Here is a 16743-nt window from a genome sequence, read left to right as displayed (position 1 = left end):
TTTTGCCTACTCTGTACTACAGCCTACGTCACGGCTGCAGTTCCCCCACTCCAATCGCATTTCAACTAAAATACTATAGATGAGTGACCAACCTTCTGTCTACTAACTTTGATCTTCTTATGCTATCTTTTGTCTATGATGATACTCACTAGGAACGGATATGGTTTGGAGAAGTCATAAGCGACCTTATGACATCGGTCGGAATCAGTGGGATTCGCCCAGTAATAGCATTCGCGAGGATTGTTGGTTTCAACGTAGAGCATTCCTCTGATTAGAGAGTCCAACTCATCGAACTTTGCCAGCTTCATGTTTACTTCCTGCTCAAAAAAATTAATAAACGTTGATTAATTAACTTTAAACTAATTAATTTAAATATTGATAAACACTTAATGAGGATTTAAAACAAATAATATATAGGACAGTGAATTCCAAATCGCACCTCGGGAGGAAGACTGTTCAAACTAAAAAAAATCGTTTATTCAGGAGAACAGTTTTAAAGTTTACGTAGGTATTCAAACTTAATTTTCTACTCTTAAGGTGCGTACAGACTTTCGCTCTGCTCCGCAACCGAACGTCACTCCAGCAGAGCGATTGATGATCGACCGGGGAGCAACAGTGGTTCGACCGGAGAACGCGAGAAGATCTAACATCTTCCATAACGTTCATGATGGGTGCGTGGGCGGTGCGACTGTGGTTCGATGGTGGTACGAGGGCAGTACGAGGGCGGTACGAGGGAGGAGCGTGCTCGGTGCTGGTTGGAAGCGCGAATATGTGTACGCACTACGCAGCTCAAGAATCACTCAATTTCTCTGATTCCAACAGTTTTAGTTTACTTATTACTTCTTAAAAGTGGCCTGTATCTATGTTTTTATTCATAATATCTATTATAATTTACATTTTTATTATGCATTTTGTATGTATAATTCATGTTTTGTAACTATGTAATTTTGGCGAAATAAACATTCTTATTCTTATGACTGAATTGGAATGGAAGACTATTCTAATCGAAATGACACAGTCTACCTGTAAATGATTGCATCGATTTTCAAAATAGGAATACTGAACATTCCGTGATATATAGAATAATTGGAACGAGTTTTGACTAGGAACAGTCTTCCACCGAATAAAGTGCATAGAAACCAATTAAAATACACCATTAGCTCAAAATTGACAATTTTCGAGTTGTAACAGTTTTCCTCCAAGGGGCGAAATGTTTTCATTTGAATAGAAAAGAATAAGTTTTTTGTAACCGCTTCTGAGATCTTCAGAAGCATTGCCTTCGTCACCATATATAATAAATATCATACATATTACTTATAGAATAAATGAGCAATACTATATCATAAAATATAAGGATCCAATAAATAAGATATTAATTATATAATATTATTAAGAGCGCAAGAATTCGGCTTTATAATTCATTGCCAACACATATTAAGGCTCTCACGGGTGAGAAATTCAGAATTAAGGTGAGGGAGGAGTTGTTGCAGGTTTGTCCTAATCCCAGTAAAGAATTCTTTTTGCATTATGAAATGCAAAGATTGGCTTGAAGATTGTTGACTTTGAATATAATTGACGAATCCGTATACCCCTTTCATAGGTGGTCAGTGGGATGAAAAATGAAAAATAAAAAATGAAAATTAATGATTTATAAAATATTAAAGATTCAATAAGCAGACAAGTGTTCCGGAGCATGGAAAATATATACAGTAATTATTACTGGAGGAACAATCTCATTAAAGAATATGAGTTTCTAATAATCATTATTTCAGAATTGAGAGTTACTGTAAATTATTCCTATAAAATACAGTGAGAACTCATTTGTAAGTCATCAACTATAATACAACAAAGTATTCTTTAATCAATTCACAATTATGTGTGTCGACTACGATAGAATCTAATTTATTCGCAAACAAACAATATGAGCTTGTTCCCACAATTAATGCTGAAAGGTTATTTCCTGGATCTCTTAATAAAGTTGGCTACAAGTTAATTAAGTCATTCTTAGCCTAAAAGTTGTGTGTTCAATGGATAAATTGTTGTAGGGAAGGAATCACAAGGAAATGGAAAAATCCATGTCAAACAACGAGGAATCCATGGATTCTCTTAAGCTGCGTTTACACCAAAGTTATCAGCAAAATGTTTATTTTTCCATCCTTATAGATTATATTAGAACATAACTTAGCATATACATGATGTGCATATGTGTTTGTCAAGTTCCGTTCAATCTAATAGAATCTATGAGGACGGAAAAATAAACATTTTGTTGATAACTTTGGTGTAAACGCAGCTTTAATATACAGTGACACCGAATAACGGGAACTTTTAAAAACTCCATAAAAAATTAGTGGGAAGGGCAAAAATGATTTTATTCAAACTAATGTTAAGTTCAAGACTTGCCATTTGAGAATTATTAAGAACATCTATTACTTCTTTAAGATGACTTCCTCCTGAACGAATACACTCTTGAAATCTGTGTTGACGATTCCTCATTGATCGCTGCAACATCTGCGTTTCCTGGTCCCATGATCTGTCCACCTGCGATTTTCTGTTTGTGGAGCTATCTCAAATCAAACGTTTTCATAACTTGACCAACAGCAATAACTGTGGTTGAATCATAACAGACAATTCAAAATGAAATTAACAATGTCCTAGCTGAAATGTTGTAGCAATTGTTCAGGAATCTCAACACAGATTTCAAGAGTGTATTTGTGCAGGAGGAAGCCATCTTGAAGAAGTAATTGTCAAAAAGTGATAGATGTTGTTAATAATTCTCAAATGGCAAGTCTTGAACTTTACATTAGTTTGAAGAAATCCATTTTTGCCCTTCTCACTAATGTTTTATGGCGTTTTTAAAAGTTCCCGTTATTCTGTGTCACTCTGTATTATACTATAGAGAAACAATAGCGTAAGTAGATATCCCATAGTATAGGGTGTTCATGTCGCAACTTTTACTGTTATCTCAAGCTAATTACTGTTGATTATTGTCATTTTCTACTGTTTTGTTGGGGTGAGAGTGTATGAACGGCAAAATATTGCTTGATTGATTGATTGAGTACTTTATTTATGTAGATTACAATATATACTGGCTTATACACTTATATACAATAGCTTACAATACAGCAAAATTATAGATGAATTCACAAAATATAAATTAAGAAAATAATTATTGAGCTGTATATGATATGAAAAAAAGCGATTTGTAATAACTATAGATAATATTATTATGCATCTACATAAATTGGCGGAGCTTTGGACATATCAATGTCCATTCTTCGAAAAGAATATTCGAAGTATCCTTCCCACTAACTCTCTACCAATATGAGAGACTACCAGCGTCAAACATCTTCACCGGAAAGAGCTAAGTGGAATATCGGCTTGAGATAACAGTAAAAGTTGCGACATAAACGCCCTATACCATGGGATATCTACTTACGCTATTGTTTCTCTATGATTATACCCATGAGAGAATGTGTTATTTAACAATAATGTATGTTCAAATTGTAATTGTTTATACATTTTTTGAGATAATTCTGATTCCAAAGTTGAACTGACCCTTCTAAAGCTATCTTCAAACTTATAGGCTCCACCTCCCGTAGCACAGACGGTGGTTATTAGAGTTGCCATGCCTTTGCTCTTGGCAAGCTCCAGGAAATTTCCCATTTCTGATGTTGGAAAACGGATAAAATGGAGGGTTCCTGTTCTTCCACCAACTTGCACGTTATCCATCTGAAATTAAATCAGTTCAACATTATAATTATTACATAAATGTGATAACAAAGTTTTGAAAACTTGAAATTGAATGGTATTCTATTCATTGTGTAGGCGTTATCCATCTGAAACATAATCAGTTCAACATTATAATTATTACATGAGATAACAAAGTTATGAAAACTTGAAATGGTATGGTATTCTATTCCTTGTGCACTAAAGTGATGTCCATGTTATAATGGGGTATTTAAAATTTACACTGTCTTCAGAAATGTTGTGGAACGTCTCCATAAGTTTTAAATGAACTTATTTTTGTGGATTTGACAATATTTGTGTAATCACTGTTTCACCTCATCATGAAAGTATTTGATTAACAATGGTATTGCTATCCTTGTCTACCATTCGACAAAGCAGAGAGCGCTATCCTTTTCCATCTCCGCAACGTAGGCGGTCGTATTTCAATAATGTAGAAATATAATTAAAAAAATATTTAATCAAATCGTCAAAATTCTTAGCTCCTGTTGTTAATGGGAGAAAATATTCCTGTTAGTGAATAAGGACAAAATTTCAGAAAAGTGGAATCATAACCTCATTTCGGACTTTTAAAATATTATTTAAATTTGGGAGAGAAATAGTACAAGGAGTATCCTTGGTTCTTCTCTCTCATTCAGTACTTTCTTGTGAAAATAAAATAATAAAATAAAATATTTTCTTGGCGAATATAAATGATAATTCATTATTTCAGTATGAACAGTAAGTATTACACCAGATATACCGGAATCAACTATCCTCTATAACCTAGAAAGCAGTTACAAGGCAGAGAATCAGAAATGCTGTTCTCCTATCTTTCTCCACTGTTATTATAACGTGGTATAGTATTCATTTTGTACTAGAATTTTCGATATATTATATTAAAGTATTGCTGACACATTTCACAATGTATCCATTAGAAACTGGTTTATTTTTCGTAGTTATTGCGCGAGAAGTTTATTTATTTATTACAATAAGTAGGAGGTGAGTTGGATGTAAGGTGATGAAAAGTAGAACCTATTCATTTATCTATTCATTCATTGTCACATTACATCAAGTTTTTGAGTTTCATTCATATAACTGGTGATAAGTCAGTATTTTTATGAGTACGTTGAGCCTCAATCGAAATACTCTACTCAAATAAAGGATAAAAATAGAGCGGAATTGCATATGAGTGATGTTACTTATTGTAATAAATAAAAAAAAACACATAAAAAACTGTGAACGTTATCAAAATTTAACTCGGAAATCTAAAACAGATAGATTTCTACGTATATAAAATAATATTCCATTGTGAAAATTTTCATGCATATCACTCTATAATCACGTTTAATTTTTTGTCATTCATTATTATTGATATTCCTCCAACTGGAAATCTCGTAAATAAATTAATCATACCAAAGAAGAAAACTCATCAATTATTATCAATAAATGAAAAGAGCGTAATAAAATTGATTTTTTATTGTATGACGGTTGATAAACTTGAATAGGAGAGTAATGAGTATCAATAAAAAACTGCATGAAGGTCAAATAATTACGTATATTAAGTGGAGTTATAATTTATTATTTTCCGAAAACTGGCAACTAGTTATCTTTTGTAGTTTGAAATTTTCGATAATTGCAAAATTTATCGGGAGATAAAGAGGATAACCCATTGGAAAGCTTCCTATTTAAAACTGTAGCTAAAAATATACTAACACATCAAGCGGTCTTGCAAAATAAAATGATCAATTGAAAGGTTATCAGTCTACTTAATTTGAGAACACAATCTTAAAAAACTGTAAGCTCACATTCAGATCATCAACAAGCCATTCACATCTCATTCGTGCTAAAAATTGTAATCTGAATTTAATTGAGATTAAAATTTCGGCGTATAATGAAAGTATTGGCCAACATCCAAAATACACATGATACTATTATCTGAAGAGTAATTTTTCATGACTGAAATTGATATGGATCACGTTTTCCTAAAGCTGATACTTCAGAAAGTTTTTGTTAGAATTGGAAAGTATCCATGAATAGAGTAGAAGATAATAGGAATAATCTTTTGACGTAGAGTTGAATCGCTGAGTTGATTTTTGAAATCATAATAAAACCTGAGAAGAAATGAAGATGAGATTTTAAAAAATACGTCGATATTCATGTAAAGACATAAAAAATATGTATTTTTAAATAATCTTTTGACGTAGAGTTAAATCGAATTTTTTAATAATCTTTTGACGTAGAGTTAAATCGCTGAGTTGATTTTTGAAATCATAATAGAACCTGAGAAGAAATGGAGACGAGCTTCAAAAATACGTTAATAATTATGTATAGACATCTCTTTTTTATTGAAGATACATCCTCCAAGAAAGTTTATAAATTATGAATAAATGAATACTTTGAGGAAACGTTTGATCCTGAATCAATTTTGATAACGATCCTATACCAACAAGATTATATTTTCGAGTAATATCATAGAGAAAATATTAACACCGAATCTTTCATTATTCATAAAATAAAATTATAGTACCCTATGATATTAATAGAATAATATATTAAGGGCCGTTTGCACAGTGAAAGTTTAAACTGAATTCAATCAGCTGTTGGCTTAAACTCAAAATGAATCACATTATAGCAAATGATACTTGATATAGATTTAATCCAGTTTAAGATTAAATTTGGTTTAAACTGGAACTGTGCAAATGGCACTAAGAATACAAATTAACTCCAAACCTAGTTTTTTTAAAATAGTTTTGCTATATTCAAAGTAGTTTTGATCCACGCAAGTTTTTGTCAGTATAGTACCCTTTGATATTGAAAAATAATAGATTAAGAATAAAAATTATAGCTCCAAACCTTATTGTTTAAAAATCTTTTTGTTATATTCGAAGTATTTTTGATCTATGCACGCTTTTGTCAGCATCAAACGATCATTTGTTTTATTTTCATCTATTTCATTGGCATTTTCTAAATTTTGTTTCAGAATATTAATGGTCTCTCCAGTTGGAATAGATTAAGTTATTAATTAATATCAAAGATTATTACTTTATTAATATCAAAGGGTACTATAACTCTATTTTATAAATAAAAGAAACTATCCCTGAATACATACGTTTCAAGAAGATATGGAATAGAATAGAATAGAAAAAATAGAATAAATAGAAAATTCTTTGTTTTCTACATTGAGAACTGTTTGAATCGTTTTGTTGAATAAAGTTCATTTATATTCTATTCTATTCTAAGAAGATATGGAACTTTCATTATTCATCTGTGGTAAAGAAAGCCTTCGTCCAAGGTAATTTATTTATTTATACATTGATACACATATAATGATATTTTGATATATTTAGAATATATATTGATATTTAGACAATATCATTCTCAACTATGAATGATTGGGAAGGGAACAATAGGCTTAAAGCCCAAAACTAATCCTTCCCCAAATTTACATAGAAACTGTCCAAAAATAGATTATGTTTACAACACTTTATGATTTTAGACAAATTTTGAGTCCAAAATATTTATAAACTAGGAATATGTTATATTCATTATTTACATTGATTATCTATCACCGCTACGGTCATGAGATTTATTCTCTTTCTTTCCGAATTAATCCCTTATAAAATATATTAATTGAATCGGCCTGAGGAGAAAGGGAACATGTCAGAATTTTTCAGGGGAGAAAAAAACTGAATACAGATTGATAATTTCAAGATTGTTTTTGTCATTAGGGTGCAAACTCTTTTAAGACAACAATTTTAATCCAGTATAAGCACTTATATAAGATTCACCCCCTAAAATTGAGTTATTTGTCAACTTCCTATTACTCATGATGATATTATAAATTATCACTCTAAGGGCCGGTTTCCGAGCTCGGGATTTGGCTAAATCCTAGACTAAACAGCTGGAGTAAGAAAATTGGCTTTCCGAAACGGGGCGTAGTCGTAGTCATTGTCAAAGTCACGTTTGAATTAAATTCTCAAAAAACTAGAAAATTAAACACAAAAAAAATAAAGAGAAAATAGGGTAAAGTTTCAGCTATTTTGAATTATTTATAAATGTTTAATTTCGTCAAGGAAAAAACTATTCCAATTATAGAAATGAGAAAATAAAAACTGCGACTACTGTTATAAAAACTGCGACTACGCCTCGTTTTGGAAAGCAAATTTTCTGACTCCAGCTGTTTAAAGTCTAGAACTTAGCTAAATCCCGAGCTCGGAAACCGGCCCTTAAACTTTTACAATAAACACCTCAACCGAAACCAATCTAACCTCAAAGCAACGCGTGAATCAAAGGTAACCTAACAATAACATTAAAATCACAACTGACAAACAGCTAATTTTCGAATGTTCGGCGTTAAAAGGGAACATGTGTGTCATGACTAGTTCCCTTTCACTCCAGTACAGCAAAAATACGATATCTGTTTCTCGTATGAAGAGAATGCTGACATGTACCCTTTCAACCCCAATCGATGTATCCCACAGTAAACAACTCATTTCAACCATAAAACATGAAAAATTTTGACATGTTCCCTTTCTCCTCGGCCGATTCATTTATTGATTTATAATGAGGCATATTAGTTTTAAGTTTAGTTAGTTGTAAGCCTAACCTGAAGGTGGATATCCCGGTGACCTGTTGAGCCGTAGGCTGAGTTTTTCGTTAAATATCTCCTGATATTTTTCAGTGTTTCTATTTCTGAATCAGATTCGTCATCAGTCATATCTTTGGGCTCGAAATACACAAGCTTGGAGAGGGTGCCTCCAATATCCATTCCGAACCATGGCATGGGCATCGCTGCAAAAGAAATACAACAAATAATTAGAATAGAATAGAGTTTTTTATTCCTTCAAGTATACATAATATAGAATAGGAAACGTCAAATATATCAAGTTTGAAGGAATCTAATTGAAGACTAGCTATATATAAAAAATTATCATTAAACTGCAGAACATTAGAAATAGATTTGTCATTACATAGATCATAAGTCTTTTTCTAAGTCAATAAAGTTATTAATTATTATTAATTAGCGTTTGGTAGATACACAACACATATAAAGCTTTCATGAGTCTCAAATGCCTACATATACACTATATTTTATTCAATTTCTTCAAGATGTTGTGTATTTTTTGGTCAGGAGAACAAAAGTTTGTCTGACCGCCATTATTTGCTAGTCCATTTAGCGTTACCCAATGTGCACCATGGAGGCGAACTAGCGTTACATATATTTAACCCTACAGAGACAAACTTACTTTATGCTAACACAGTAGACACACTGGGGTGTTCAACACCCCAATTCAATTTTACATTTTTCTTTGAAAAATATGGAAAAAACAAGTACTTAGACCATACTTCATCATTTCTTAATCATTTTTGTTCCAAGTGCATACAGAAATCAAAAGTAAAGCACTGCTTATCAATATTTATACTAATTTTAGAAGTACGTATGTTCCACCTAAGTGTTGGAGCTCCTAATCCGGTTTGAACGAATGGCTTGATCATTGCCAATGACAACTTCATCAAAAACTCACGTCTCTTCATTTTATTGTTTTGAATCTCAAGTTGTAGAGAATCATAGCATTCATTCCAATCTGATCCATCATCCCATACTACATTCGTAGTAACAACACAAGTAAATCTTTATAATAAAAGTGTTTGATGAAAGTCCTACGTAAAAGACACTCTGGGGTGTTAGACACCCCAAACGAAGAACAAGATGAGCTGGTGATTTTGTAGAATGCTATTACTGACTGGAAGTGGTGGAGAGTAGTTGACAATACTAAAAACCTAATTTAGACTGGGCATAAATTCCCATCTGTTTGATATTGTCAACTGAAAAAAAATCCCTTGGGTGTGAAACAGCCCAGTGTGTCTCTTTAGGGTTAAGTAAAAAACTGATTACTGGAACAATTTTGAGAAAGTTGAAACTCAATTTTCAATTTTCACAGAAAAAAAACAATTTCAAAATTATCTTCATCATTACAAATATCCAAAATTGCTTCAAATTGTAATTTATCACATAAAAACAATCCAAATATAAATGTATATTGTGAAATAAAGTTCCAAATAAAGTTATTATGAACATTGATAAATGTAAGAATACGACATGAGTAGCTTTGATAGTACATTTTTTGTTCAAGTATAATTTTTCAATTTGTGAATATGAATCGGAAGTAATTTAATTAAATAATCAAATCTCATTTTTGAGAAATCAATCTGAAGAAGTACTGTTAGCTAAAGATGTGGAAGGTTGAGAGAGGCTGATGAGTGTTGGTCTAGTATTAATATTATCATACTTCTGTGATGAAGCACTAGAATATTGTCTAATAATATTATCACCATATCCATGGCATCTCTGTCTCCGAAATGACACCATACGTTTTAAACATGTATGTAACTTTCCAATAAATTCAAAATATTATTAGACAATATTCTAGTGATTCATTATCTATGGATAAAATATCAATACATCTCACCAAACACAGTATCAGCATATTTTTTTGCTGAGGGTGATGCCCACATCAGCTCTAGGCTTGTGCGTGAGTAATGAGGCGAATGACAATGCGAGATGAGATGATCTACAGTTTTAGGTGGGTTCCAAACCACCACAGAAACAGTACATATTTCTCCTATCTGTAATACTACCGTAAATATGACAACTATGATAAGGAAAGTAGAGTATTCTACCGTAAAATACATGATTTAATAATAAGTACTTCAGCACTGTAATATTTCACATATGATTTCATCTATTCTAGTCTATATATAAAAGCGAAATGGCACTCACTCACTGACTGACTGACTGACTCACTCACTCACTCACTCGCAGAACTAAAAATCTACCGGACCAAAAACGTTCAAATTTGGTAGGTATGTTCAGTTGGCCCTTTAGAGGCGCACTAAGAAATCTTTTGGCAATATTTTAACTCTAAGGGTGGTTTTTAAGGGTTTAAAGTTCGTCTTTTAGCATGTATATTCTTCTTCTCCCAATCTCTTAATTATAATTGAAATTTCCATATCATATATCATATGTTACTATAGAACTATAATCTAGATAGAGTATCTCTTCGAAACAGTTGTTAACTGGCAACTAAATTAATAATTTTGTCAGGTTGGCATTAAGTTGAGTTGACTTTGTTAGGTTGGCACCAAGTTGAAGATTTCAATGCATTTATCGCGGGAAAATTGATTGGGCACTGCTACTTCAATCCTGGGAATATTATATTACTAGCCGTCAGGCTCGCTTCGCTCGCCATATCCGTTTAGCCAGACGTTTAGTCTGGACCCCCGACTGGATTGTCCTAACATATGATAAAAATGTTCAAATGAAAAATGCAGGCGAGCGAAGCGAGCCTGCTGATCTCATTCTTGGACGATCCAGTCGGGGGTCCAGGGGGCGGAGCCCCCTGGCTAGACGGATATGGCGAGCGAAGCGAGCGTGACGGCTAGTGTAATATAAACCTAATTCAAGCACATCCCGTAACGTTCATGATCGGAGCGATTGCAGAGCGAGTGCGGAGCGTGCGTGGAGCGATTGCGGAGCGTGTTGGAGGCGCGTAAATCTGTACGCACCTTAATATTTCTAAATTGTTAATAACGATGTGGCAACGTATCGGAGGGGGGAAGAATAGCACTATCTGCTTTGTCGAATGATTGACAAGAATTGCAACACCAATCTTAATCAAATATTGCCGTTATAACGTGGACCTCACTATATGAATGTGTTACTATAGTGAGGTCCACGTTATAATGGCAGTGTTTGATTAGAAATGGTATTGCTATCCTTGTCTATCATTCAACAAAGCGGATAGCGCTATCTCTTTCTCTCTTTGCTCTGTTGCCAGATCGTCTTTTAACAATGTAGAATTGATAATCAATTAACAAAATATTTCATCTTAATTATGAAAATTCATCATGAAATTATTGAAAAATATAATTTCTTGCTTAATAAAATATGATTTATAGAGAAATAGAACCAATAACTGACGCAATGCGCAAAAAGAGGATTTCATTCTTTGGACATATTCTTAGAACCCTAGCGAAATGATTGCTAAGAAGACTTATTGGAAAATTCATGAGTGCGAAAACAGACAGAGCCACAATTCCTTGGCTTGTGGAAATAAAAAAAGACATATCGGAACTAAATTTAACTATTGACGATGTCAAAAATCGCACAAAAATCTATAGGGAAACCATCACTGACAGAAAGAGGATCTTATCTATAAAAACAATTAGGAGAAGCCAACAGGTTTGTTCAGATGAATTGAGAAAAGCAAGATCTGACAGAATGAAAAGGTATTGGGAAGAAAGGAAGAGAATTGAAGCGAATAAACAAAGAAAGAGGACTAACAAGAGACTACAGTGATCCTATGTGGTCATAAAATTGAAAAAAATGATAGATTAATTTAAACAAGAATGAACAGGTAATATTACATCAATAAACCTGTAACAGCTACCTTCTGTAGAAGGCATTGACAAGACAGAGGATCGGCAACGTTTTTCTCCTATCTTTCTCGACTGCCATAATAACGTGGACCTCAATATAGTCATTTTGCGCACATTTCACAAAACAGAATACTAATAAGAAATATGACAATGCTAATCTCTGACAAGCCATTACACAATTTCCTCTATTTCCCCAATGATAATTAGCTGCAATTTGACAGAATTCATCTCAAAAATAAACACAACATTTGATCCATGACAATCCAGTTTCCCTAACGATTTAGCTAGACGAAGTCTATAATATATTATTCTAATGGAGCATGCAATCCTAGAGGACTATCACTTATAACCTTGAACATGATTAGGCTGGTTTTAAGAGGTGATTGTTTAGAGTTGTTTACTATAAAATACTCGTGTGAGAGTTAGACATGATAATAGCAAACAATTTTTAGTTTTTTTCAGATTGATTTCCACGCCGATTGCAGATTTGCCGCCTACAGTGAGGTCCACATTATAATGGCAGTGTTTGATTGGTAATGGTATTGCTATCCTTGTCTATCATTCAACAAAGCGGATAGCGCTATCTCTTTCTCGCTTTGCTGTTGCCAGATAATGTAGAATCCTATTATATTAAGCGAGCAATTTCTGTATGTCTGTTTATATTTTTATATCTGGTTATTTATGTTCAACTGACCTCGAAAACGGCTCTAACGATTTTCACGAAATTTGGAACATAGTAGGTTTATGATATCAAAATTTGATTGCATTCTTAGGTTTCATCTTTGGGAAAACTCGCTGAATTATCCTTAAAAGAATAATTCATCCTTGGCTGAAACAGCTGAGACTTTCGTCGTCTGTCAAGCAATTTCTGTATGTCTGCTTATATTTTTATATCTGGTTATTTATGTTCAACGGATCTCGAAAACGGCTCTAACGATTTTCACGAAATTTGGAACATAGTAGGTTTATGATATCAAAATTTGATTGCATTCTTAGGTCTCATCTCTGGGAAAACTCGCTGAATTATCCTTAAAAGGATAATTCATCCTTGGCTGAAACAGCTGAGACTTTCGTCGTCTGTGGATAGTAAAAAGTGAGCAAGAGATTCTGTGGATAATCAAAATATCGCATCCCCGAAATTCATAAGCTGACGTATAGCTAGCTGTAAAATATAAACACGATCATTTTAGAGAATTGTGTTCTTTTTATCAATAAATAAAAATAACGAGCGAAGCTCGGTGCCCCGATATTTAATAATTAATTAACCAAATATTTCATCTTGATTATGAAAATTCATTATGAAATTATTGAAAAATATATAATTTCTTGTTTAATAAAATATAATTGATTATTTTAAATGAGAATTAACAGTTATTATTACATCAATAAACTGTATCAGCTATCGTCTATAGAAGGCATTGACAAGACAGAGGATCGGCAACGTTCTTCTCCTATATTTCTCCACTGCCATTATAACGTGGACCTCTCTATAGTGAGATGGGACTCCCTAATTTTCACTCACTCAGTTCCGGTTGTAAAGCACAGGTATTTTACAAAAAAACTCAATTATCATGAAATTCAATTAACAAAATATTTCATCTTAATTATGAATCTTCATTATGAAATTATTGAAAAATATATGATTTCTTGTTTAATAAAATATAATTGATTATTTTAAATGAGAATTAACAGTTATTATTACATCAATAAACCTGTATCAGCTATCGTCTATAGAAGGCATTGACAAGACAGAGGATCGGCAACGTTTTTCTCCTATCTTTCTCCACTGCCATTATAACGTGGACCTCACTATAGTGAGATGAGACTCCCTAATTTTCACTCACTCAGTTCCGGTTGTAAAGCACAGGTATTTTACAAAAAAAACTCAATTATCATGAAATTCAATTAACAAAATATTTCATCTTAATTATGAATCTTCATTATGTAATTATTGAAAAATATATCATTTCTTGTTTAATAAAATATAATTGATTATTTTAAATGAGAATTAACAGTTAATATTACATCAATAAACCTGTATCAGCTACCGTCTATAGAAGGCATTGACAAGACAGGGAGAGAGGATCGGCAACGTTTTTCTCCTATCTTTCTCCACTGCCATTATAACGTGGACCTCACTATAGTGAGATAGGACTCCCTAGTTTTCACTCACTCAGTTCCGGTTGTAAAGTACAGGTATTTTACAAAAATAAACTCAATTATAGTGAAATCCTTATCTTAAACAAACCCCAATACACTATTCCTCACATCATAGCCTCTGGACTGTTTAAATTCCTGTTTAAAATGGACTGTTTGAAAATGTATAAATGAACTAAATAATGCTGAAGAAACTATAATATTCTTGATTGAAAAAAAATTAATTTTGAAATAGTTTAAAAATATTTCTATCAAATTGAAAGATTATCACGGAACTGGATATGGGATACAAATTCAAAAGTTAACTGAGTTTATCAACATAATGAGTTTTTGATCTTGGAGAAAACAAATAACAGTTTTTAAAAGTAAATTATGATTCAACTGAGTCAACTATAACAGGTGACATCAGATACTTGTGGATGAGAAAACTGCGTGAGGCCTACTGTTCACAGAACTACTAGTAGTCACATACAAAAGCTCACTAGCTTTTAAACCGTCTAAACTAGTAGTTCTGTGAACAGTAGACCTCGCGCTCAGTAAGTTACATTGACCTGTTGTTATGTTTCCTCAAAAATTAATAGATAATTCATCAATTTAAAATGTCTACAAAAAATCCTAAATAAACATAGAGCTTTCTGTCCTATCGTACCGTGACGTTCCGTCCCGGAATGTGAGTGTGAGCGCTGTTATCAGATCTGGCTGCAACTGTCTACAATGTTGATGGAAAGATACATTTTCAAGATGTTCGATGTTTTTGAACGGGTAGTATTATAATCAACTGTCTACTAACGATGATGGAAAGATACATTTTCAAGATGTTCGATGTTTTTGAACGGGTAGTATTATAGTCCACTAGACAGCTGATTTATGATGAATAATTCTATAGTCTGATTTTTACTCTAATATTGGCGTATGAAGGAGGCTCCTTTTTCCTTTTATATTAACCTTGAAATGCAAAATTTCCAAAAACCTTGTATATCGTCGACGCACAATTTAATAAGGAACATGATGTCAAATTTCATGAAAATCTATTACCGCGTTTCGCCGTAAATGTGCAACATATAAATATTTAAACATTAAGAGAAATGCCAAACCGTCAACTTCAATCTTAGACCTCACTTCGTACGGTCAATTAATCTTAAACAAACCCCCATCCAATACACTATTCCTCACATCATAACCTCTGGACTGTTTAACTTCTTTTAAATTTATATTAATAAATAAATTTAAACCGTTATTGATGAATAAATTTATCTCTACTTCTTTGCAGTAAACAACTCTAAACAATCACCTCTTAATACCAGCCTAATCATGTTCAAGGACATCAATAATATGATGTTTCAACTCTGATTTTGCTTTGCCTGTCTGTATGTAACACGATTACGGCCAAACGCATTGATAGAATTCTATGAGATTTGGCAGGAATATTCCTTTTTCAACTGCGCGTCGATGTATACACAAGGTTTTTGATTTTTTGCATTTTAAGGATAATATGAAAAGAAAAGGAATTCCTCCATACTCTGCTATCACTATATTATCTACTTTGAAGATAGGATCAATCAGACTATAGAATTATTTATAATCAATCAGCTGACAAGTGGATTATTCATTGTAGCCCATGCATTACACAGATGTCTGGCCGTGACTATTTCTATAAGGTAGGGTTTCAATATTTGTTATGATGCGTGCCCATCAGTATCAATATTCTCACATTTGAAAAAAAAATTAATAGGTGATTGAAAATGTATAAATGAACTGAATAATGCTGAAGAAATTATAATATTCTTGATTGAAAAAATTAATTTTAAAATAGTTGAGAAATATTTTTATCAGATTGAAAGATTATTACGGAACCGGATAAATTATTATATATGGGATACAAATTCAAACGTAAACTGAATTTAAGTGAGTTTTTGATCTTGGAGAAAACAAATAACAGTTTTTAAGAGTAAATTATGATTCAACTGTGAATTTTGATTCAACCATAGAGAAGCAATAGCATAAGTAGATATCCCATGGTATAGGGCGTTTATGTCGCAACTTTTACTGTTATCTCAAGCCGATAGTTCATGTAATTGTTGTGAAGTCTGTGAGACACTGGTAGTCTCTCATATTGTGCCGTTCATACACTCTCACCCCAGCAAAACAGTAAAATTCGACAATAATCAATAGTAATCGACTTGAGATAACAGTAAAGGTTGCGACATAAACGCCCTATACCATGGGATATCTACTTACGCTATTGTTTCTCTATGGCTCAACTGAATCAACTAGAACAGGTGACATCAGATACTTGTGGATGAGAAAACTGCGTGAGGTCTACTGTTCACAGAACTCTAGTAGTCACATAGAAAAGCTCACTAGCTTTTAAACCGTCTAAATTAAGGTTGAAAGCAGTTTTGGGTGAATGCCTGTTGTTTT

At 32.7% G+C, this 16743-nt stretch overlaps 1 protein-coding gene across 1 annotated transcript in view; it reads right to left on the bottom strand.

Annotated features, from left to right (window-relative positions):
* Positions 1 to 16743, bottom strand: part of LOC111047771 (pantothenate kinase 3) — a 69695-nt gene that overhangs the window by 14911 nt on the left and 38041 nt on the right. The window contains exons 4-6 of the mRNA XM_039427114.1: positions 8333 to 8517; positions 3556 to 3729; positions 150 to 317 (exon numbers count right to left, since the gene is read on the bottom strand). Of these exons, the coding sequence (XP_039283048.1) occupies positions 150 to 317; positions 3556 to 3729; positions 8333 to 8517 (527 nt within the window). The remainder of the gene's footprint in view (positions 1 to 149; positions 318 to 3555; positions 3730 to 8332; positions 8518 to 16743) is intronic.

Source organism: Nilaparvata lugens, chromosome 4 (assembly GCF_014356525.2).
Source record: "Nilaparvata lugens isolate BPH chromosome 4, ASM1435652v1, whole genome shotgun sequence".
NCBI lineage: Eukaryota > Metazoa > Arthropoda > Insecta > Hemiptera > Delphacidae > Nilaparvata > Nilaparvata lugens.
Note: the sequence above shows the minus strand (reverse complement) of the source record. Positions and strands in the feature narration are given on the sequence as shown.